General features: G+C 30.4%; 1 protein-coding gene across 2 annotated transcripts in view; it reads left to right on the top strand.

The window, feature by feature from the left end:
- Positions 1-21,050, top strand: part of LOC107439515 (Na(+)/citrate cotransporter) — a 30,447-nt gene extending 9,397 nt beyond the window's left edge. For both annotated transcript variants that reach the window (XM_071177427.2, XM_016052147.4), the window contains exons 2-12: positions 3,576-3,725; positions 4,485-4,600; positions 6,671-6,828; positions 7,596-7,728; positions 9,643-9,765; positions 10,225-10,302; positions 12,179-12,301; positions 12,977-13,166; positions 14,987-15,148; positions 18,347-18,484; positions 20,873-21,050. In XM_071177427.2, coding sequence (XP_071033528.1) covers positions 3,606-3,725; positions 4,485-4,600; positions 6,671-6,828; positions 7,596-7,728; positions 9,643-9,765; positions 10,225-10,302; positions 12,179-12,301; positions 12,977-13,166; positions 14,987-15,148; positions 18,347-18,484; positions 20,873-21,046 — 1,515 coding nt within the window. In that variant the 5' untranslated portion in view covers positions 3,576-3,605 and the 3' untranslated portion in view covers positions 21,047-21,050. The remainder of the gene's footprint in view (positions 1-3,575; positions 3,726-4,484; positions 4,601-6,670; positions 6,829-7,595; positions 7,729-9,642; positions 9,766-10,224; positions 10,303-12,178; positions 12,302-12,976; positions 13,167-14,986; positions 15,149-18,346; positions 18,485-20,872) is intronic.
- Positions 21,051-24,136: the final 3,086 nt, after the last annotated feature.

The raw sequence follows: 24,136 nt of genomic DNA, 5'->3' as shown, positions 1-24,136 counted from the left end.
TGCATAAATACGCTGCAGATTTTCGAATTATTTGTCCTGTTGAGTCGGATATTATAGTCTTTCAATTCAATGAAAAAATACATAACAATGCATCTATAACTATATCAGACACTTAAAAAGGTACAAGTTAATTTCGTACCCTTATAACTTGTAAGCTATTAGCCTGATTGTCGTGGTATTAGTTTCTTTTACACTAATTAATGATAATTAGTGTAATTGTATATAGTGTACTGCTCATAAATTGATGATAATATAAATAAACAAATAAAGGTTCAGAAACAAAACAAACTTGACTTAGTCATAAAGCCTATTTATTAAGCAGAAGATAAGGAGCAAATAGTATGGTGTATGCATGATAAAGATCATAAAAATTAAGATTTTTGCTTCTTGGAGATACCTAAAAACAGCTCCAGAGAAAAAACTTAAAATTACAGGGTCGGTATGATGGTTGATACATTGTATGTCTTCTTTGCGATGAAATACAGTACGTACAACGTCTAGGCATGCTGAGTACGAAATTATCTAGAGCTGATCTTGAGGAAAATTACTCCACTCAAGTTTTGGTACTCATGTAGGAGGAGGTTGACGGGTTGCAACTCGTCATCCAAGCATGTCCCACACATGCTGTATCTGATTCAAGTCAAGAGAGAATACTAGTCATTCCATTCGGAGATTTAAGGCGCTCGTGCATGACGTTTGCTTATGGTTACGGCGTTCTCATCCACAGACACGACTCTAAACTAGTGTACATGTTCTTCCCGAATGAGGTTCCGATAAATTTGGCCAGCCATGGTTCCAATTTGAGCATAGAGACCTGCTCTTAAACCCTGTATAATTCCACCGTAATGGTGTCTTTCAGTGATGTTGTCTTGGTGACAGTGGGTACCTGGCGTTCACAATATAAAAGTTTGACATGAATCAGATCGCAAGCTAAACCTGGACTCATTGTATGTTCTATATTCCAGACTAATCACTGGTGAAGTTGAGTTGCTGTGAACGGAATACATCTGACAGGCCTGCGAGCATATGGACCAATATTTTCCAAACATTTGTACACGTTTTACCTGGGTATTCATGGCTGCAGATAGCTGACGAGACAGATCGGATGCTGTGTTCCGCCTTCTTCTTTCAGCAGTTACTGCTAAAGGCCGGTCTTCAATCAATGTTGTAACTCGGAGGCAAACTGTTGTGCAGCGTCAACTGATATTTTCATCACCTTGGAATCGTTGATAAAACCTAGAGATAACACTTTGGGCAATTACAAATTCCTCAGATACTTCCATCTGAGTATGTCTACGTTCCAGGTGGCTGAGAATTCTACCAAGCAATAAATCATCCGTAGTCGTTTTCTGTTTCATAGATTCGATTACTACCCTGAGCAGAATACAAAACTTCTTATTAATTTTACTTCTTTGCCGCCATTGATTATTTACCTCTCTTTTACACTCACGTCCTTGCGCCGTGCTTTCGACGTCATTTGATGGTTTCTTGTAATTTGATTATAATTCTTGAAGATGTGTGTGATGATTCCAATTCAATTTCCGTGTGATTCTGAATTATCTTTCATTTACGGACAGGGGTGTAATCTATCATGTAACTTCACAACGCCTCACTTGCTTGTTTAGAAGAAATTCAATTCGTTCTCCAAATCCCTACTTCTGCCATTTTCTTCACATAAAGGGAAAGAGCACAGAAAAAAAAAGCATTGTTGGAATCAATTACCGCTTTAAAGAATTCTTCAGAAAAGATTCATCTATTTGTTAATAAAGTCACGACCAAATAATACATGCCAATTATTAAAACTTGCAAGTTACAAATTTTCAGAAACCGGAAATTCTAAATTCGAACTTGTTGACAATTTCACTTATCTTGGTTCATATACATCCTTAAGCGATATAAGCACAGAAATAAAGAGACGCATTATAGCAGCTAATCAATACCTTCATGGCTTAATATTCCTAAAGTCAAAATTAATTAAAAGACGAACCAAAATAATGCTAAGTAAAACAATCATTAGACCTATCTTAACTAATGGATCCAAAACATTGTCTTTAACTAAATCACAATCAGACCTGCTTGCTGTTCTTTGAGACAAATGCCTTGAGAAATTTTTTTCGATAATATAAATGGGAATGGTTTATGGAGGCAACGACATAATTTTGAACTATATAGGCTAATCAAGGAAGCTGATATCAACAAATACATCAAAATAAGTCGCTTAAACCTTGCACATCTGTCGAATGGACCCTTCTTCCTTGGCATTTAAGATCTTCAATTACAAACCAATGGAACCTAGAGTTAGAGGTAGGCCTAAGATCAGATGGCTTGACTATGTGGAAGAGGATTTTAAAATCCTAAGAATTACTAACTGGAGAACAATCGAAAAGAAAAGAGCAGAATGGAAGAGGGTTCTTAGGGAAGGCTCTGGTCTACAAAGGGCTGTCATTCCAATAGAAGAAGAAGAAGAAGAGGCTGAAAGCGTACGAAGAATAGAGGGAAAGTTTTCGAGTATTCTTTGTAATGACATAATAAAGCTCTCTGCCAAAAAATACCGAATTTTTCAGTAGAAAACGTCCTTTTTGATTGCGATAATTACTGGACTTAATTGTTATACGAAATTGAAAAACGTTTCCAAATAACTTTTTATTTGTGAATTAGTTGTAGAAACACCTTATATTCATATTCTACAAATAAAATGGCTTTAAATGATTTCCTCACCATAAGTAAAATATTTAATTGAGTAAACTTTCATTTACCCAGATACAAAATCAGCTGATTTTGATAACATTGTTTTTTTTTTCACTCTTGAATATTAGTACTCTTGTCAATAACTAAGGATTTATTTATGATTACAGATCTTCTTATATCTATGCAATAGTATTTCAGTCAATAAAAGTCTAAATATTATGCACTTTTTTAAGCAAATGTTACATTTTTAGAACTTAACACTCAGCTTACTTTCCAACATGATAATTTTACGATGTTATTTAATGATATTGGATCAGTTCCCCGACACGGAGCTTTTGGAGTCCGCTCTTAACTTTTCTGACGATGACACTTGAAAACAAACTGAAAATTTTAATCAGTTTTTATGTTAAAAGAAAAGTAAAGATATTTTTCCATCTTTTTTTGTCATAAATAAACGATTTTATGTAGAAATCATTTATTTTAAAAACAAACTTTTCATTGTAATACAAAATATTTTCCAACACTGCATCGGCAATATATAAATTTATAAATTGAGAATTTTATTGGTGTCTTTAAAGTAAAACGATCAAACCACATTCACCATGAAAATACTCCTTAAGTTTGAAAAAATCGCGAATTTTATTTACTATTCTTTATGATTTTAACTTTTTTATTGTAGTTCGATTTTCAGAAAAAATCATTTAAAATAATGATAAAGGAAATTATAATTTATAAAAAATATAATTTGAATCAATAAAAATCAACAGTTAAACAATAAACTTCTTAAAAGTTGAAGACATTTAGAGCGGGGTGCAGTAGCTCCGTGTGGTGGGACAGACCCCTTAATGGGTTTAATTATTGATAATATTATTTTAAATTGGTTTCAGGAATCACAATGCGCTTTTATTCTTCTATGGATGGCCGTTTATTGGATATTGGAGCCAGTACACATTACTGTAACAGCTCTCATGCCGGTATTTTTGATGCCCCTATTTGGAATTCTAGATGCATCGGAAGTTTGCTCCAACTACATGAAGGTTAGTAAAAATCAGAAACGTCTCGATTTCCAGAAAATCCTTAAGTCTATTATCGTGGACTGTTGACATTTTGGCACAAAATGAAAAGGTATTAAATTGTTGTAATTATATGACATCTCATTTTTCGTTATAATAAAGATATTTTATGTTTAGTTCTAAAATGCTAGATAAAATCTTGATAGATAGAAAATGATAGATGGAATGTCCCTAAAAACTAGGAATGACTGTGATAATATCAACCTGGTCACTTCGAACGTGTCGCTGCATTTTTTAATAATCTGTCTTTGGCTAAACATTTTATTTCATTTAGTTTAATTTTCATTTAAAACAAAATTTTTAAAAAAATATTTTTTTATCTCATTGTTTATTTTAGTAAGTTTAAACTTTACTTCGAAAGAGAATTATTTGACTTTACACCCATCATTTTGTTATTTTTATTATAAAATTGTTCCATATTTTACGAAGAAAATTCTTTTTTATGCCTTTGCCCTCTCCCGGATGGTGCTATGAGGATCAAAGTTGTCGTTGTTTATAAGGTGATTAAAAGTTAATATACTGCCATTTTTTTGTAACAAAAATTTCTTTCTATCATATATATTTTTTAAATTTTGAAACGTAATGCTAAAATAACATTTAAAAAAGTAATAATTCGGTAAAAAAGTATTTTTAGAATAAAAAATAAAAAGTGATGATTTCATGCATTATATATTACATTGCTTTTCATAACATTATTTTACGTTACATTATTTTTGTTTCCAGGAAATATTGATGATGTTTGTAGGAGGCTTGGCTGTTGCAGTTGCTGTGGAACACTGCGGATTACACGAAAGAATTGCTTTAAAAGTTCTGAAGCATATAGGCTCAGATGCAAAGTGGTATTTTAGCTTATTTCATACCTCCATTTCTTGCATCCCTATATACTAAATACTTTCTTAAAAATGTGGATTCCCTCTTAATACAGCCATTAAAATCTAATGAAGAGATTTCTTTTATCTTTACTTGAGAAAACCACCATTAGAGGGCGATCGGTCGTAATTTCTCCACAACTTAGTTTTCCGATTCCAAATCCTTGAATTTTTTGCGAATTTGTAGAATTTGTAGAATTTAGACATTGCGAATTTAGAAAGATTTGTAGGCCATAGAATTGCAACTGCTGAGTTGAAATTTGGAGTGGGTAAAGGGCCATTTTTGTTTACGAACGTAAAACGAGTTTCTTGAAATTCAAATTTATTCAAAGTGCCAATTTTAAGCCTTTTTAAGTGATTTTGTGCAATTTTTTTTCTTCTTTTTTACCTTTTTTTCTTTATGCCATATTTTGTTTTGCTGCGTAAAAATTACAAGGCCTAGAAAATACGAAGGTGAAGAAAAATGTACAAGGAGTATAAGAGAATAAAAAAAATTGAAATTTGATGAATAGTTCAATAATTATCAACTGTAAAACGTGTAGTAAAAAATACCATGCTGGGGGTGGGACCTCCAAGACGAATAAAAAAATAATTTTGTTACTCAATTTTATATAAGTATTTCGGGGGTAAATGATATTGCGGTGAGAACTTATTTTTGTGTAAAAAGTAATTTTGGAGCTATTGTAATTTAGGTAAATTTTTCCGAAAATTTTTAAAGCTTTTTTTTGCCTTAATTAATCTAATGCGTTGTGTTTAAATAAAACGTTTTCAATTTTTACCTTCATTTTTTTACAAAACTAAGAATGTAAGAATGATATCTTCCTTTCTCTAATTTACAGTAAGATTTTTTAATCAAAAATCAAGACTTAATCAAGACAAGCAAGCTTAAGAAAAACAAATATAAAAAAAATTAAGATCTTTAATAAGCTCTTTACTTTTCGTTGAATTAAAAAGCATTTATAAGAGAACATTTTCCATACAGCAAAAGCTTTTTCTAACTATGAAGTTTATCGTGATTTACTTATTAAAATTTGCTCTTACTCAATACTATTCCGTACTCCTCGCTCTAACTCCAAACATTAAATGTAATTGAAATTAAAAATTTAAGATGGAGCTGTATAAACTGGCTTTGAAAAGAAGCAATCCTTTTTTTAAATCCCGCACATTTTATAAACCCATTTTTTTTTGTTCCAAAAGCTGTGTGGACTAAAAGATTTTTCCTACTATTTTTCAATGGTTCAATTGTAGGAAATTTTTTTTCTGACTTTAAATTAACTGAGATTCCTACAGAATAGGGAAATTCCTGCAACTACTTGTTTAGGCTTAATTTAGTTAATTGTAGTTTTTGTTCTTGTGATCAGGATGCTGAAACTGTAGAACACATTATATTTTATTGTAATTACATTCAAGTCAAAAAGAAAGCTTAAAAAAGGAACTGAGACACCTCATGTATTTCTTGGCCACCTGTTTTGTCCTTGTTTGCTAAATGCACTAAAGTTTTGTTTACGACTTAAACTTTTATTTTCATTTATCAAAAAAGTGGAGGATCCCTCCCTCTCATCATTGGTATGCGGCCAAGGAACCGGGCTCTTCACTTGTTCATGTAGGTGATAGAGCATCTCAAACAGCTATTTCCAGACTGGCAAGCGGACACACGAACAGTCTCTCGTACTTTAAAGGAAAAAAGACTTATGCAGTCTGCTCTAAATGTGAAGCCCAGCAGGCCTCAGCAGAACATATCCTCGACTGCTTGGGCCTTTCCAAGGAGGACTTATATGCTTCTCCACTTCTTGTAATCGACTTTTTGAGGGTCAACAACTTACTGGATCTTGTCTGACTTCGTCAGACAATTAGAGGATAAGCAACAACAACAACAACAACAACTTTTAATTTTGTTCTGTTTCTTTTTATCTTACAATTGTAGTTTAGTCACTTCCATCTGTAAGCCTCATTTTATACTTTGTGGAACATGAAGAGTTGTGTAATAAATTTAAATAAAAAATAAATAAATAACAATCTAATGTTATACATTTCCACTAGGCTCATGTTGGGGTTCATGTTAACAACCATGTTCCTTTCAATGTGGATCAGCAACACAGCAACAACAGCAATGATGGTGCCCATTGTAGATGCTATAATGTCAGAACTCAGAACAAGTAACCAAAGAGCACACTTGACGACGTCTACTGATGATTTAGGTAAAGGAAAAACTTCCTAACGTAAAACACTCCTTTTTAAAATTAAGATTAGAACATAAAAATGATTATGTCGTTGGGTATTATTGTTTCTAATATCTGTGACCTGTGTAAATCATGAACTGTATTTGCTAAAATCAATCAAAAGGACCGCTGTTTCATCTCAAAAAACAAAAATATTGACAAATCGGCAAAATCTAGAAAGTGTTTGCAAGGATGGTAAGGACTGTTTTTTTCCATGAAGCACAGCGTTGAAGAATTTAGGATTAAGGGCCTTTAGATCCAATATAATTATCTCAAAATATGAAATTTAATTTTATGAAACACTGTTTATTTAATTTGAAATTTAAATTAAGTGTGTTGAGCCTCTTAATGATGAGGTCCAAATAAACCATGTATCCTTTGTTTCTGATAGAACCATGCTAACATTGCCTATTACATTTTGCACATTTAACAATAAATCACTATCTAGGAATTTTTAATCCATACACATCTCGAAACATCTTATATTATTTACGATTATAGCTAATACGAAACAAAGGAAATAATTTCTTTTGAGAAAGTCATTATTCTTAATTCTAAGATTTAAATTTTGCTGTATTTTGGAGTAAAAAATCATTATCTTGCAATTGATAGCAATCAGGGAAAAATATTTATTTTTATTTATTTCTGAAAGAAAATGTGTGTATCAAGATTTTTCCAGTACTTCAACAATACTATACAGTATTTTTAAATGTTATTGCATAAATTAATAATGTTATTTTTTTTAGTGCTTATTGATAAAAATTACGATAAGCTGCACATGGCTTTGCTACTGAGTATAGCATATTCTGCAAACTGTGGTGGAACTGGTACCATTACTGGCACTTCTCCTAACATGATACTGAAAGGATTCATTGAAGAGTGAGATTTTTCGATACACTTTATTAACATTCCAATTAATTAAGTCAGAATAAGAATATAGTTAAGATCGCCTTGTTTAGGCTGACATAGAATCTGCTCCAGAGTTAATAAAAATAAATTCCATTATATATATATTGTCAGAGGTCAATCAGAATATCCTATCTAATTTCATCCAATTTTCCAATTTAATTAAAAATTAAATGTTATTTATATTACTAAATACTGTAATAGTGATATTATTAGGAGGTTTTTAATTTTCAAGGACATTAAATTTTTCTCTTTGCTGTCCACTTGTGATATATTATCATTTTGTTTCATTTTGAGCAATAGTGAATGTTAATTATTTTAAAAAATTTCCCGATTGTCAATAATTAAAATATTTAGTTAGTTAATGAATCACATTATGTTTATCTACTTAAATTGTTATCATGGTATATTACATTATGCTTCGAGCAAATGCAGCTAAATCTCTATATTACGAACTCGAAAGAAGGCAATAAAAATGACTTGATATCGAATATGTGGAATTGATATCGAATTTAACACATTTTTAACAATTCAATTGGTCGTATATGATGTTGATGTATTTACTTAAAAAGGGAAAGGAACGGGAAGGAAAGGGAAAGGACTTTTCCTAATCATCACATACTAAAACAATATTGTCCAGAGTAACTATTGTTGTTGTTCTCGCAAGCCCTTAAGGCAAGAGTGTTATTGTTCTTCACTTCCAGTGGCGCCATCTATGGCCAAAAATTCGACTTTTGCCCCACCCATACGTCACATTCGCTTATAGGGCGGGACTCAGACATACATCCATTTATTCATCCACAGATCGTAATTTTGTCCGGAACCAGAGAACGATCAATCTCTAATTCAGCACACCCACAGGTATAATTTGTTATGGAAAAATGGAGGACTTTGTCACTTGACAGATGTAACGTGCACCAGTTACCATTTACTACTCGGGGAGACTTCGGACGGCTGAATTTGAACTCCCGTTCTCACGAATGTGAGTCCAATGCCCTACCAACCAGGCTATTTCAGCGTAGAAAAACTATTTCTTCATAAATATCAGTTTGTGATTTCTTCATAAATATCAGTAATTGTAAATGATACTTTTTTAATAGCAGCAGGCGATTTTTATTCTCACTGTCATGGCAGGAATAGGACTTTATCTAGAATATAAATAATTGTTGGCAGTGTTTAGTTCTTTGTAAGTTATTTTTTATTTTTTTAATAACTTGAAGCATGTGTGAAGGTCGCGTTCCTAATGCTCTCGCTCAAAGAATATTAATAAAATTTTTAACAAGGAAAAAATTTCGAAGTTATAAAAATTTTGAGCAGATTAGATTACAGGCACAGTTTGGCAATTATAACTTACTTGTCGATGGCTCAAGAAAACAAATGGAACAAATTATTTTTAAAAAAAATGCCGTGATGAAGTTAAATACTTGTCACATGCTCATCAACCAACAACAGGTCTTAAGACTTTTCAAGATTCCCAAAGAATTTTAAATTCTTCGGAAATCGTAAAAAAAATTGCTGATCAAAACTCTCTTCTGTAATCGAGAAATATATACGGATGAAAGAGGCATATAGCAGTGTGAGGTGAATTCTGATTTCCTCGTGATACCGAAAAACTCATGTTATCGAAGCTCGTGACATAGAGTTTCAACTATCATACACAATTTTATGATAATTTGGTACATTTAACGCGACAAAAAGTGAAATCATTATACCTAACCATGTGACTAAAATCAGATTCAATTGGATATATGTAAGCAATGTCATGCGTGTGTGTCGAACCTCATTGGCCTCTGAATAACAAATGCTACGATTTATCAATAATGATATCATTTGAAGGTATCCAATTGAATTTATTAAACAATGTATACCGCTTTCAATATATTGCAGAATGTATCCAGAAACCACAGAAGTCACCTTCGCTTCGTGGATGTTGTATAATATTCCTGGAATGATAGCATGTGTCTTTGTTGGCTGGCTATTGCTGCAGTTACTTTATCTTCCCTCCTGCAAGTATATAATATATTTTTGTTTTACATTTTTGTGTCAGTATTTGTTCTATTTACAATTTCGTAAAAACAGAAGATTTTATCGGCTAATTTAAACTAATCATGATTGATTTATAATTATAAATCGATACTACATTTATATTATTTGTTCATTTTAAAAAATCTCTTAAACAGTAAAAAATAATCTACAAATATACATTTGTGTAATAATCTAACAATATAACAATACAACAAATTAATATACATTGTATACATAATCTACATCTACAATCTACACATACATTGTATACATAATGCATATTTTCTTCGGACTTGCAGTTAAACTTGATTGCATGATCCTATGATTCATTTGAGTCGAAACGTGTTTAATTTTAACACGTCATAAAGATTGTAGCAAATTTCTCGATAATATGGTTCAACGTAGATCCGATTTTTCTGAGATAGTATTTTAAATTCATTGCAGATCAAAGCAAGATGATGAAGAGAACAAGAACATAAAGAGGGTAATATCATCTCGATTAGACGCGCTTGGATCAATGACGTAAGTTCTGTATACCTCTTACGGCAGTTACTGTGTTGCTTAAATAAAAATAATTTCTCTGCGCAGTATATCAGGTAGATAGAAAAAATCTTTTTTTTTTAAATTTGTATTTTTAAGTTTCAATTTTTTAATTTCTTTAACTCAATATGTTAAGCGTATTTTTCTATTCGATTACACTACTACCAAATATCGAATAAAAAACATTTCATGCAACATATATCGTAGGATAATTGGAAAATTTCTGTTCTTAGCAAACTGTCACTGTCATTTCGCAATGCGCCAGACATGGAAAATTTCCCGAAATTTTTTAGTCACCCTAACACGTTTCTGGCTGTGCTCATATAACAACTCTGATGTTATCAAGTTCTGGAGAATTTTCGAAATGAAATAAAAAAGTTGTAGGCACCTTCCTCAGATAGTCGCAGACAATAGTTATATTAGACAGAGATCTGATTGCCCATTACACCTTGCGAATACCTTCAGTTTTCAGAGACTCGGCCAGTGCCGTTCCTGGCGGGTATGCAGCGAATGCCCCGCACGCAGGCGCCCAATTTAAGGGGCGCCAAATTCAACTATTCGAAAAAAATCAAATTATAGCAAATTATTATAAATCAAATTATAGCAAAGCTGTAAACCTTGATTACAGGAAGAAACAGTAAACTAATATAAGAAGTCGATCGCAATGAAATGATCAATGAGCTTGCATCTGCAAAAGCAAGACGTGTTATGTTCTAAAACTACCTTGTTATTTGATAATTAGGTACTTAAGTATTAGACAGATCTTGCACATTTTCAAGTCAACGGATTTGTTTGCGTTGAGCGCCGTTTGAGAGTTTTAACTCAATTCACTCAGTTGAGTGAATTGAGTTATATTAGATTTTTTGTTAATTGCCGAATGGACGTGTTTTATTTATGATCTATATTGTACGTTAATAGTCTATTTTATTTGATGTCGAAAATAAATTTTTTGTCATATTTTTACGTTGTTTTATTTTATTACTCCCATTTTCATAATCAAACACTTACACTAAAGTGACTTTAGTCTATAAGGAAACTATTCAGTTTAAACCTCAAACTAAAAATGATTATGAAAATTGGCCTTATCATCAAAATTTAAGCATAGTATATAGGGGCGCACAAAATTATTCTTGCAAGCAGGCGTTCGCCACCCCAGGAACGGCACTGGACTCGGCCATCAGATGAGCTCCATGAGACCATGCGTTAAAATGAGATAAACGCTAAATGCCTTTCTACTTACATCCCTGTTATATGCTCATATCGAATTTTATTAATTTTGAAGATGATCGATCAAATCTAAAAATTCTCTTAAATTTGAACACCAAAAAACATGTAAAATTGAGGGTTATCTCCCATTTGGTCTGACGAATACTTTGCCGTTCAGAATATCATAAACAAGAAGAGGAGATGGCTGAATTTCTTCCCATATAAGTTCGAAACAGTCCAAAATGTGTTCAGGTTTAGCCTGGTGTTGGTGGCACTTGGAGCAAAGTGAGTACGCTTTCAAGCCCTTAGAAAAACGTTAACTCTTTAAGTGAGTTTAAAATTGAGTGTTCTCGCATTTTAAAAACAATATTTCATGAATGATAATTATATGAATAGTTTTCTTTTTTTATTTAAGCAAGTGAAAGGGAATATTCTTCAGTTCTGAAAATCATTTATTTTATGTGAATTGAACGAAAAAACTTAAATATTATTACGGAAAACTAAAATGAAAATGCAAATTTATTTGATAAAAGAGATACTTCTTGAGCAAATCTAAGTTTTTTGCAAAAACTTGCTTGCAATATTTTTGTATGAAATAAGAATTGTGCTGTAACTTCCAATTGTAAATGCATTGTAACCTTTTTTTTTCCAGTTTTCATGAGGCAGCTGTATTCTTTCTCTTTCTGTTGCTCGTATTTCTTTGGATATTCAGGGAGCCAAAATTCATGAAAGGCTGGGCAGAGAGGATATCTCCTTTAGCCATCACACAGCAACAGTAAGAAAGCAACATTAGTAGCTTTTTGTTTTTGAAATGTATAAAAAGCGTGCTTATTATGCATTTAATTATATTTTTGTAATAAGCGAGATTCAGTAATGTAAATTTAAACATTTAGTCAAATTTCTTCTTTTTCAAGTTCTTAAACGTCGCAAAATAAGAGAAAACTACATTAGCTCCATATCACAACTAAGAAATACATAGTAAAAATTAATTATGTATTGCGTAGAAGCAATTAAGTTTTAACATGACAACGAATTAACCAAATAAATGAGATAGCCTTTCATCAGCATTGCTTGTTGCAGGAATCAGTAAACTAACTAGATGAGAACAATTAATTTAATAATCTATGGATGCTGTAAGTTGAACTACACTCCGTTTTCTTTCTTCTTTTTTTTCTTTCTTTTTTTTCACACTATCCTTTTTTCTTTCTTCCTCTCTCTCCCTCTTTCTTTCTTTCTTTTTTTTAATTTTTGCTTTACAAGTTGCTTTATTTTAAACATTTTGACTTCCGCCCAAAAATTATTCTGCTTTATACAAAACAGTTATACGTCCGTCTTTTATTTCAAAATCGATTACTGAATAAAACTGATTACAAACTTTGAATAAGCTCGTATTATTAGGATTGATATGAATGTAGTTTTAAATCCAGTGATTTTGTTTTGTCTGCTGCAGTCGTATAGGTGATGCTGTACCCGTGATAGCAATCATGTTCCTTCTTTTCCTGATACCAGCTGAGCCATGGCGATTAGGAACTGTAGAAGGAAGCCCTCCTCTACTCCAGTGGTCAGCCATGCAAAGAAGACTTCCATGGGGCCTCTTTATACTACTAGGTGGAGGATTTGCTCTTGCTCACGGTGCCAAAGTAAGCACCTTTACTAATGTATACTGCACAGGGAAAAAAACGAAACACCAAAATTTGAAAACTCAGAAACTGTTCAATTGATTTCATTCTAAGTTTGTACTTTAGCCACATAGACTAAAAAAAAAAAAAAATTCAAATTATGTAAAAATTTGAATGCCTCACGTTTTAACTTTTTTTTAACTATTAAATATTATTATAAGTAAAATAATAAGAAAACAACAATTAATTATTAAAAATTATCTTTGCATAAAATTATCTTTTGCTAGACGAATTTTGTGTGCAGAAAAAAGTTTTAGATTCGATTCAAATTTTTTTGCGACATGGCGAAATAAGCAAAAAAATAAAATTAACATTTAGGGGTATCCGCACTTTTGACCGCTCTTCTAACCAAACTATTGGGTCCGTATTTTCCAAATTACTGCTACCCTTCTCCCTATTTTGAGTATCATGAATCCAAATTCATAAAATAAAGCATGTTTTTTTTCGGAGAATGACATTTTTGTGTCTGATTTCGTAACTTAAAATTATCGTTTGCATTAACTAATTAGCATATTTAAGATTAGGCCTTCAAAGCATTAGGAAGGACAATACGTGAAAATCCAATTAATAAATCAAAAGTTATCCAGGTTGTTCCGTTTTATTCCCCGCATTGTATCTCGCAATGGTCTAAGTTTAACAGACGACTAACAGGTAAAAAAATATAGCCTTAGTAATCTGTGATCCATAAATAACGAACCAAATTTTTACATATTATATTACATTGAAACACTCGAGAAGTCAAGCAAACTTTTTAAAATTAACCATCAATCAGTTGCTAATTAGATAAAAAAAAATACGTACTCTCTTCAACAATTTTGAGAAATGTAACTATATTTATATACAACCATAATTCAGTTAATATTTCGGTTATTTTAATGAAATTATTCATATAAAATGTCAATGAAGAAAATGTAGCAAAATTTACAAACATATAAATATTTTTCCAATAATAATGTATTAAATAAATTATGAAAAGGATATGAATTAAAAAGTAATACATAAGTAATACTCATCAAACTTTTCAATTTAAAATAACTAAATTCAGAATATGTTGCTCTGATAACCGTTCTCACAGTTTATAAGAGTTCTTTTTCGAAAACCATAATTTAGCTTATTTTATTCAATTTGCATACGCCAAAATTAAATTCAGAACTGGAGGTTGTTACAGACGTTTGAATTCAACGGCCTGATACTTAACTTAATTCTAAGACAGTTACTTATATCCGAATGAATTAGTCTGTAGTCTTGTTTGGTTAGTATATACACAGATGCTAATGAGAATTATTTATGAAGTCGTTTCTCTGCCAGAAGAAGCTCGATCATTTAGGGTTCCTTAGCCGAAAAAAATTGGTAACCTCTGGTGTAAACCAAATTTTTTAATATGGCACTCTCAGTGTTTATACAGACCAAATAGTTACTCAACAATTTTAAACGAAAAATAAAGTCATACAATTCTGTTTAATAATAACTCTACATATTAAGAACTATCAAAACATTTTCAAATTATATATACTGGGTTTCAAAATTGTTTATAATTTCAATGAAATTAGTAATTTATGCAGGTTTCGTATTGTAAGTATGGCTAATATAAATTAAAAATAAACATCATGTAAATTTATATGGTATAAATTAAGAATATTTGTACTATATTTGTTTAGCTTAAATATAAACTAACTTAATTGAATCTACCTCTATCTAACTACAAAGCAATCATTTTATTAAAAGTAAACTATCCAATTCTTTAAGTTTCTTGAGATTTGATTTACAATTCTCTGTTCCAGGCATCAGGATTATCAAATTGGCTGGGAGAACAAATGATTCAATTTTCATTTTTGCCTCCATTAGCGGTACAATCCATACTCTGCGTTTTAACAGCGGCATTAACTGAAGTAATGAGCAATTCAACGGTGGCGACTATCTTCCTGCCAATTATCAATCAAATGGTGAGTTATTGATCAATACTAGGTATTGCAATGATGATTATTTATGTCAAGGAATAATGAACACCATCTTAATTGATATAATGAGTTGATAATCCATATTCTTCGTCCCTTTTAATGTATTTGGATCATAAGTACATTTTAGGGCCCGATTAATATTATTTAATCAATTTTTAATAAGTTTTTTTAATGTAGTATTGTGGGTAATTCTTTTCGTTCAATTAAAAAGAAATTGTATAGTTAAATTGAACTCGTATTAAAAATTGATAACATATTTGATAAATACCATCTCAATTGATATAATGAGTTGATAATCCATATTCTTCGTCCCTTTTAATGTATTTGGATCATAAGTACATTTTAGGGCCCGATTAATATTATTTAATCAAACTTTAATAAGTTTTACTAATGTAGTAATGTGGGTAATTCTTTTCGCTTAGTTAAAAAAAATTGTATATTTAAATTGAATTCGTATAAAAAATTGATAAAATATTTGATAAATACCATCTCAATTGATATAATGAGTTGATAATCCGTATTCTTTGTCCCTTTTAATGTATTTGATCTCTTTTAATGTATAAAATTCGATGAAATATTACCCATTTAGCATGATATCTAAACTAAATGCAATTTTTGGGAAAATTGGTAAAGTCAGTACGCTTAATACGTAAATTTTACATGATTTTTTTCGGAATGATATTACCATTGAGATACGTATTTGGTAAAAAAGCTTTGGTTTATTTTACGTAATATTAACGGAATGGATTTTACCGACTACTCTTCGGTAAGATTGATTTCGTATATTTTACGAAAGATTGACGAAAGAATATTTCGTATTTAGATTTAGTAAAATTGATTCTGTGTAGTTTGCGTATTATTTACGAAGAAAATTTATCATATAAATTTCGGCAAATTTATTTACTCAAATTTTATGTTATTTGGATAGTCACTTTTTTTGTGTAATTTGGTGTTCCAACTTAAGTGCATTTTGACGTTATTGTTGGGGTAAATATTATGTAAAAATTACATATTCCTTCTTTAAAAAAAATTTATATCTTATAAAAAATGCAATTGATATCTTATCTTGCAAAAAGTGGTTGGTAAAATAGTCATAGAAGTAACGAATTTTTTTACGTAAAATTTTATGTAAATTTTCCGTTTTTTGGATGACCAATTTTTGTTATAATTCGACGTCTCAATTTACATAAATTTGACGTACTTTAGACATAAATAATTTATAAAAATGACTTACTCATTCTTATCTAGTAAAGAGTGGTAATTAAAATATTTGCGAAGAAAAACGAATTTAATTACGCATAATTTTACGTTTTTTGGATAACCATTATTTGCTAGAATTCATCGTTTCAGTTTCACGAAAATTTTACGAATGTTTAGTAAAATATAAAGGTGAAATATATATATATATATTTTTACGTAAAATTGATGGTTCCCTGAGAGTTTTTCTTTCAATAAACGCTTATTAGCAAATTATTTTCATAGTTCGAAAACTCTCTGTCGGATTTGCGATGAAAATCGTTTTAAATTTTAAAAAACAAAATTTTAAATTAAGTCATTAATTTGTGTGTTTACAACATCATGATGAGATTTCGCGTAAATTGGTCTAAAAGTTCGTTCAACAACAGTGAATAAGAAAAATGTTATCTTGAATTTTTTGAGATAAACAAAGAAATAAAAATTAAGTTTGTGTAAGTGGAATAACGTAAATTTCTAGATAGATTTTAAACATATTTAGTATAGGTTTGATTAATATTTCACAATATAAATCTATTATTTTTATCAATATCAGTGATAATAGGCTCATTCGAACAGATAATATATTCATTATATTAAAACATATGGCGAATCCTTTTTGATTGTGTACCATTAAAAATACGATTTATTATTTTCGGGTGTCAAGTATGCCACTTGTTAATTTTCTTCTTTAAAAAAATTATCTTTGAACCATTGTACATTAATTTTAAACTGTAATATTGCATTGTATAACTATATTTGCTGTTTGAGTTATTGCTGCAAATGTAAATCGAATAAACAGTATTTAAAAAATATTTCATTTTCATTTTAAGCCAAGATAAAATATTTTGAAGCAATAAAATTAAATTGAGATTATTAAAACTGATATTTTTAGCTTTCTATAGATCTTTTCTACAACATATGGTTTTCCATAGTAGAGAAAGTATTATCATAATGGTACTAAAAATCGTACTTTTTTTCCTTCTATGCTTATAATGGCCTCTTGCTTTGAAAACAGTTTTTTTTTCTTTTTTGTATGTTTGCAAAGAGTTTTACTGAATGAAAGTAATTTAACATGTACAGTGCGCAAAAAAAAAAAAAAACGTATTACCCTGAATATCTTGTTGAACAAATAGTTCCTAAGAAATCGAATTTTAAATAAGTTGTATTTTTAAAATTAGGCTTCTCAGAAACTATTCGACCGATTTCGATCAAATTTTGCATTTTGATATGCAAAATTGTATTCTTTAAAATGTTGTAAAAGATTGAATGCATAAAGATTTCAACTATTATTAAATAAAATGATTAACAAAAAATTATATTTTGTATGGAATTATCTTTGGATAAACAAATTTTTCAAAAGTGTACAAAAAAGTTTTCTATTTGCTTAAAAAGATCCTGTGATATTTCGAAAAGTAAAATTAACATTAAGGAGTCCAAACTTTGGACCGCTCTCCTGATCAAACTATGCTGACCATATTTCCCAGATTGAGGCTACCCTTACAATTTCAAAGTTCAGAAATCCGAATCTGTTGAAAAAAGGTATGTTTCTTTAGAGAAAGTACGCTTTTGTATCTGATTTGGTAACTTAAAATATCGCCTGCACTAATTAATTAGCATATTTGAGGTCACCTCCTAGAACCATTCAAATTGAGCGTGAAGATCCGATCATTAAATCAAAAGTTATTTAGGGTGATCCTTTTATTTTTGTACTCATTGAGCTTCCCTTTCGTGCGTCTCCGAAAAACCTGTGACGTGCAACATTGGTTCGCCATTTCTGGTTAAAATATCATTAGGCTAATCTTGAGAATATCTTCATTCTTTCATATTTCGAAATTAATTTGTTAATTACAATTTTTCTGACAATGCATACAACTGCAATGATAATAAGTGCAAAAATCCTCATTCCTTATCATGAGAAACTACATCATGTTGATTGTTTCCTTTCAGGCTATTGCTTTTCATGTACATCCACTGTACTTAATGTTACCAGTCACTATAACTTGCTCATACGCTTTCATGTTGCCAGTTGCTACAGGACCGAATGCAATTGTGTTTGATACAGGATGTATGAGAGTTGTAGACATGGTAAGTAATTTTTGACGTTTACATGTAAGTAGCTTTTGACGTTACTTGTATAGTACGAGGGTGGTTTTTTTAAAATTAAGGGCCGTTTTGTGGTGAATACTAATAGGTGACGCGTTGGGTCACAATGAATACTTGCGTCGTGTCTCGGCATTCCTTGAGAACAACTGTGCTCAGTTACAGCTGTGTATGTAACCTGTGCAGTCAGTTCTGTGTCTTTAAAATGTTCAAGTTTAGCAAATCGCCCGTTACGTATGAGGTACGGTCAGTGATGCGTTTTTAGTCGGCAAAAAACGTGTCTGCTGCATACGTTCACCGGCAGATTTCTGAAGATTACGAAGCTTCCTACTGTCCTGACGGGAAATTTCGCTATGACAATGACTCTCCACAGCTTAGTCCCGAGGTTTATTTTCTCTTTTGGCTGGGAAGTTTTAGACCACCCCTCAATACAGCCCATACCTAGCGTTAGGTGATTTCAATCTTCTCCGATGTTCCAAACATCATTTTAGCGGCAACTAGTACAACGTTAACGAAGACGTGAAAACGGAAGTGAAAATACCGCACACCCTCGGTCCCTACGCAGACTGATCCAAGTGGTCACCCACTCGCGCAAGTTACTATGAAGAGGGTATTCTTAATCTAGTTGTAAGGTATAATAAGTGTTTAAGCAAACTTGGCAACTATTTTGAAAAAAAAAGAAGAGAAACGCATGTAGAATTAGCATTTCCCTACTTTTGCTAAAGTTTTGCTCAAATAGGTTGCTGACAACTTTCGTTTAAACCAAAAAATAGTATTTAAAGTGCCGGCCAGATGACCGGGCGGTTAGCGCGCCTGACTGCGAAGTCAATGGCCGCGGGTTCGAATCCCGCTCTGGGCATGCATGTTTCTCTCTCTTGTGTTGTCCTCCATTGTGTGTGATGAGTGAATGTGGCTCACCCTATGAACGGGTTTGTGGCAGTGTGGCGTGGGCAATGTTACTCGCCTCCGTTACTTTGGTTCACAGGTGCCCACTCGGTAACGCGAAATGAGTAACAACTCTAAGGCGAAACAAATAAAGTTCAGTGCTTACCATTCGGGGAAAAAAAGTATTTAAAGCATTATTAATGAAGTTTACAATTTATTTTTCTAATCTAAGCTTTACTTAAAGTTCAATTTTCTTTTAGGTAAAAGACATGCTAACACTAACTATCCATATGTATAACAATTTTCAAATTATTGTTATAAAATTGTTTTAAACTCAAAGGTGTTTTCAAAAGTCATTATTTTATGAAAAATTAATAATTAAAAATATTCATGCCTAAAAGTGAAAAAAAAAAAAATTTCAGCAAATTTTTATGGTCACCTTTTCGCAATCATTTCATAAATTTTAAATTCAAAAAACAATTTTTCATCTTACAATAAAGTAGCTCCGCATTTAAAATATAAATTGAATCAATTACGCAGATTAAGAAATCGCTCTTTTTAACAATAGAAAATTAAAATTGCCATTTGTTGTGTTGAAATAAATTATTCCTCTACGTTGAGAATATGTTCAAAAATATCGCATAAATGATACTAAATATAGAATTTCTATCGCACATTTGATGAAAATTCAGAAATTCTTACTATTCAAACCTTACTATTAAAAATCTATATAACTATTGAAAAGTGAGTTTTATCGTTAATTGGACTTAGTTTAACTAAATCAGCTAATTTTACAAGAAATATGCACCCAAATACACACTGAAAAATCTCTAAAAGTGACGTAACAGATTTCTTTCTTTCTTTTTTTCTAAAAATAAACTTAGGAAATAATATAATAAATTAAATAGGTAAAGTTAATTTTGTCTGTTTTGAAGCAATTAAGTCGTAAACTATTAAAAACCATCTTAAATACGTCGCCAAGTTCTATTAATCATGTCATGATTTTAATGAGCTAAAACTAAAAAAATTTAAAGGTTTCTGCAGTTTACAAGTGTGTTTTAAGAAATCAATTTAATTGCTAAATAAGAACTCTAAAGAGAAATCGTTTAAAACATATTCATTTTAAAAAAAGATTCTTTCAACTATATTCATTATTGCGAATTAGACCAAATCGCAGCAATTCTTAGCAAAATTTTTACTTTTAACCTTAAAACCCGTTTTACTTTTTTCATCCATCCTGCGGCACGCACACAACCCATATATGTATATATCGAGAAAGATTCAAGTAAATGTTATTTGATTTTCAATCATCCTTTTTTTTCTTCTCAAAGTACTTTTAAAAGAATTTAAAGAAACAGCAAAATTTAAAAATTACTTTTTGATTGCAATTATACTTATGAAAAAGAATCTTTTGTACACCCTGTTTAATAATTATTTGAATGGAGTTATACTTATGAATTTTTAAAATAAGTTTTATTTTATTTTCAGATAAAACCTGGTATTTTTATGAACATAATTTGCTGCTTCATTCAATTGATAATGGTAAATTCATTAGGTGTAGCACTATTTAATCTAAAAGATCCGACGAACTGGTCAAACAGCACTCAGTTATTGTATCAAAATGAAAGTACTATAGTAAATTACAATAAAACTTCTTTTTAACTCAGAATTGTGTGCTTCTATAACTTAAGCAAAAACACTTCCTCAGTAGAACACTGGCATTAAGTTTTTAAAAAGTTATAAAATTTAAAAATAATTTATTAAAATATCTGAGTGACTAATTTTTATTATTGTAAAAATTTATTTACACAGTTTTACAGAAGTAATTACAGTAGTTTAATGAAAAGTAGTGCATGGAAAGCTCGTAAATAAACAGTAATAATATGATTTATAATACACCATATATTATGAATTATATTACTACTTCATTCATTATTTACTATGATATATTATTACTTAATTTATCTTTAAAATTTACACTTCTTGAAAACATATGTAGAAAAATAATTCATTACACAACCCAGGGGTGATTGTGTGCCCAAGTCGAAATTCCGGAAAATTTCTTGAGTTAAAAAAAAAAAGTTTAAATAGGTTTTTCTCCTTTTTCTCAATATTTCTTAGTTTACTTAAAATATTTTTAAAATTTTACACATACCTATACCATTTACACATACCTATGATGACTTGGAGAAGTAATTAAAACATACAAATATGTCTTTCTTTCTTGAGTTTATGATTACAACAACTATTTATTGATAAAAAATGTATATTAATCATATGAATCATGAATATAAGCTTATAAAGTGTATCTCTGGCTCTCCCTTACAAACAAATAAAATAAACTGTGTTTTTAAGTTCCACCTTTGAAAATTTGATTTTCGGAAACTTCTGTGATCAATGATTTTTTTAAACGTCTGGACTTTCGATCTCCGGAAACTTCCGGATCACTGTTAGCGAAAAGTCTGGAAATCCGGATTTTTTCCGGAGCACAATCAGCCCTGACTACCTGATTTAAATCTAAATACTGTTAACTCCTGATAAAATGTTATTGAGTAACAAAGTTAAGTATCCACATCCAGGCTTACTACAATATTCACTCCTATAATAATTTTTTTTTTACTTTATAAAACTTTAATAAAGTATTTCAGATTAAAATTTTATTAAGTTAAAATTATTAGCTAAATATTTTTATTTCAATATAATTTTTTTTTAAATATTTGCATCAAAGTTAATTTTAAATTCAAATTAGATTTTCTTTTTGTTCACAAAACATTGCATTTACTTTTTCTCTTTTTTTCAACTTTTGCAATGAAAACAAATCGTTTCTTCCTCATAATAACAAGCCATAAAGAATATTTAATTATAATTAATAATTATAATTAAATAAAAAGTGTTTTAACATAAAATAATAATAGAAGGTGATCGTCTGTTGACAACTATCCACAAAATTAATTTTTTTAAAGTTTCCATAAACCAACTTAGCAGATAAGCCATAGTTTATATTCCATGTTAAAAATGCAAGACAAATAAAACATACGTGTTAAACTATAACATTTTAAGTAAATTACGAAATTAATTAAATTTTAATTTTTACTTTATTACTTGTAGCATTCATTATATACACAATTTAACTTGAAAAAAATTAACATAACATGATAAATAAAACAGAAAAGTTTATCACAAATTTTTCACAGCTAATGTGAAAATGTATAAAAAAATTCAGTTAAAACAAAAGCATGAACATAGTGCTTTCAACTTTTTTAAGTCAGACCCAGTACTTGTGGCAATGGATCATGGAAAATTTTGTATAATTATGCCAAGTCAGAACACTTGGTTAAAAGCATTCAATTATAAAAATACATAGAAAATAATAAGTAAAAATAATAACACAATACCAGTATTAAAATCTAGCATATATTGGTAAAATATAGTCATATATTAAGTAGCATGCCTGGAAAAACAATTTAGGCAAAGGTCAAATGTATTTTAGACAAAAAATTTGAGCTAGATACTGTGTTTAATATCTTAAGAACAAGAATTAAGTTTAGTGTGCCAAAGGTAAGTGACATTATCTACATTAAGTAAGAATAAGTATATCCAACAGTGCTATAAACTAAAACTGCCAAAGGAAAAAATCACTGGCGGACCTATATTTGCCTAAAAAAGACAAATCCACTGAGGACGGATTAGTTTTGGACAGACGAAAAGTTAATATTTTGTGGACGGAAATTTTTTTAACTGTTCCATTTTATAAAAAATATTTTTAAACATATCACGTATGTAGCATTGGTAAATTTTCAATGTGAAGAGCATTTGCAGAATCATAAATCAACTACAATAGTAATTTGTCTTTTAAATGCAAGTTCAAAATGAAATGCTTCTAGTTTATCACAAATTAAGGGCACTTTTTTTTCAATCATTAACAGTATTAGATAACATCATTAATAGATAAAGTTACATTATATTTTTTTAAAAAAAATTGTAATCAGCCACTGTCCACATCATCTGACTATGATCAAAATTATGTGACACTCCAACTACGGCCATTAAAAGATGAAGCCTTGAAAAATAAAGCTAGGTGCTTGGTTATCATTAAATTACATGTTTGTGCCTCACTTGTATAATACAATAAATTGTCATGGTTCTAACTAAAAACTACCCATTAAAATACAATAATTGAAGTGAACCTTTTTTTAACTAAGCATTAAGTACAGAGTCATACGAAAAGTTTGACAAGCAAGGCATTTTCCCTGGGCCTCTAATTTCTAAGAATTTTGAAGGTGGTTAATGTATGTGGTGGTGGAAGGTGGTTAATGTATGTGTCATGGGTTAGAGACCCCTTGCCATCAGGCTAACCGTGGGAGGTTCTCGTAGTCTTCCTCTCCATGTAAAGAAAATGCGGGTTAGTTCCATCTAAGTCCTCCCCAAAGGCAAATTTCTCCCTATACTTGATCCAGGAGTTCCCTTGTCTTTTGGATTAGGTTCCAAATTACAAGGCTACATAATTGAACATCAGTAGTCGTAAACCCAAAATTGGGCCGGCTGTTCAACGATGGCTATAAAATCAAATCATTATTCATAGATAATAACCTAAGCATAGTTCCCAGACAGTGGTCTCCACATTTTTACTCATAAGAATTAAAATCATAGAATTAGAAAAATAAGATACATTTAAATATTTTTTGATATATTTTGAAGTAATACTTCTAAAACGAAAATTCTTTATTTCTAACTTTCACCTTTCCCCGTATG

This window comes from Parasteatoda tepidariorum, chromosome 2 (genome assembly GCF_982258835.1).
Source record: "Parasteatoda tepidariorum strain Cologne lab strain chromosome 2, Ptep-v5.0, whole genome shotgun sequence".
Taxonomy (NCBI): Eukaryota; Metazoa; Arthropoda; class Arachnida; order Araneae; family Theridiidae; genus Parasteatoda; species Parasteatoda tepidariorum.
This window is presented reverse-complemented; position numbering and strand designations above follow the sequence as displayed.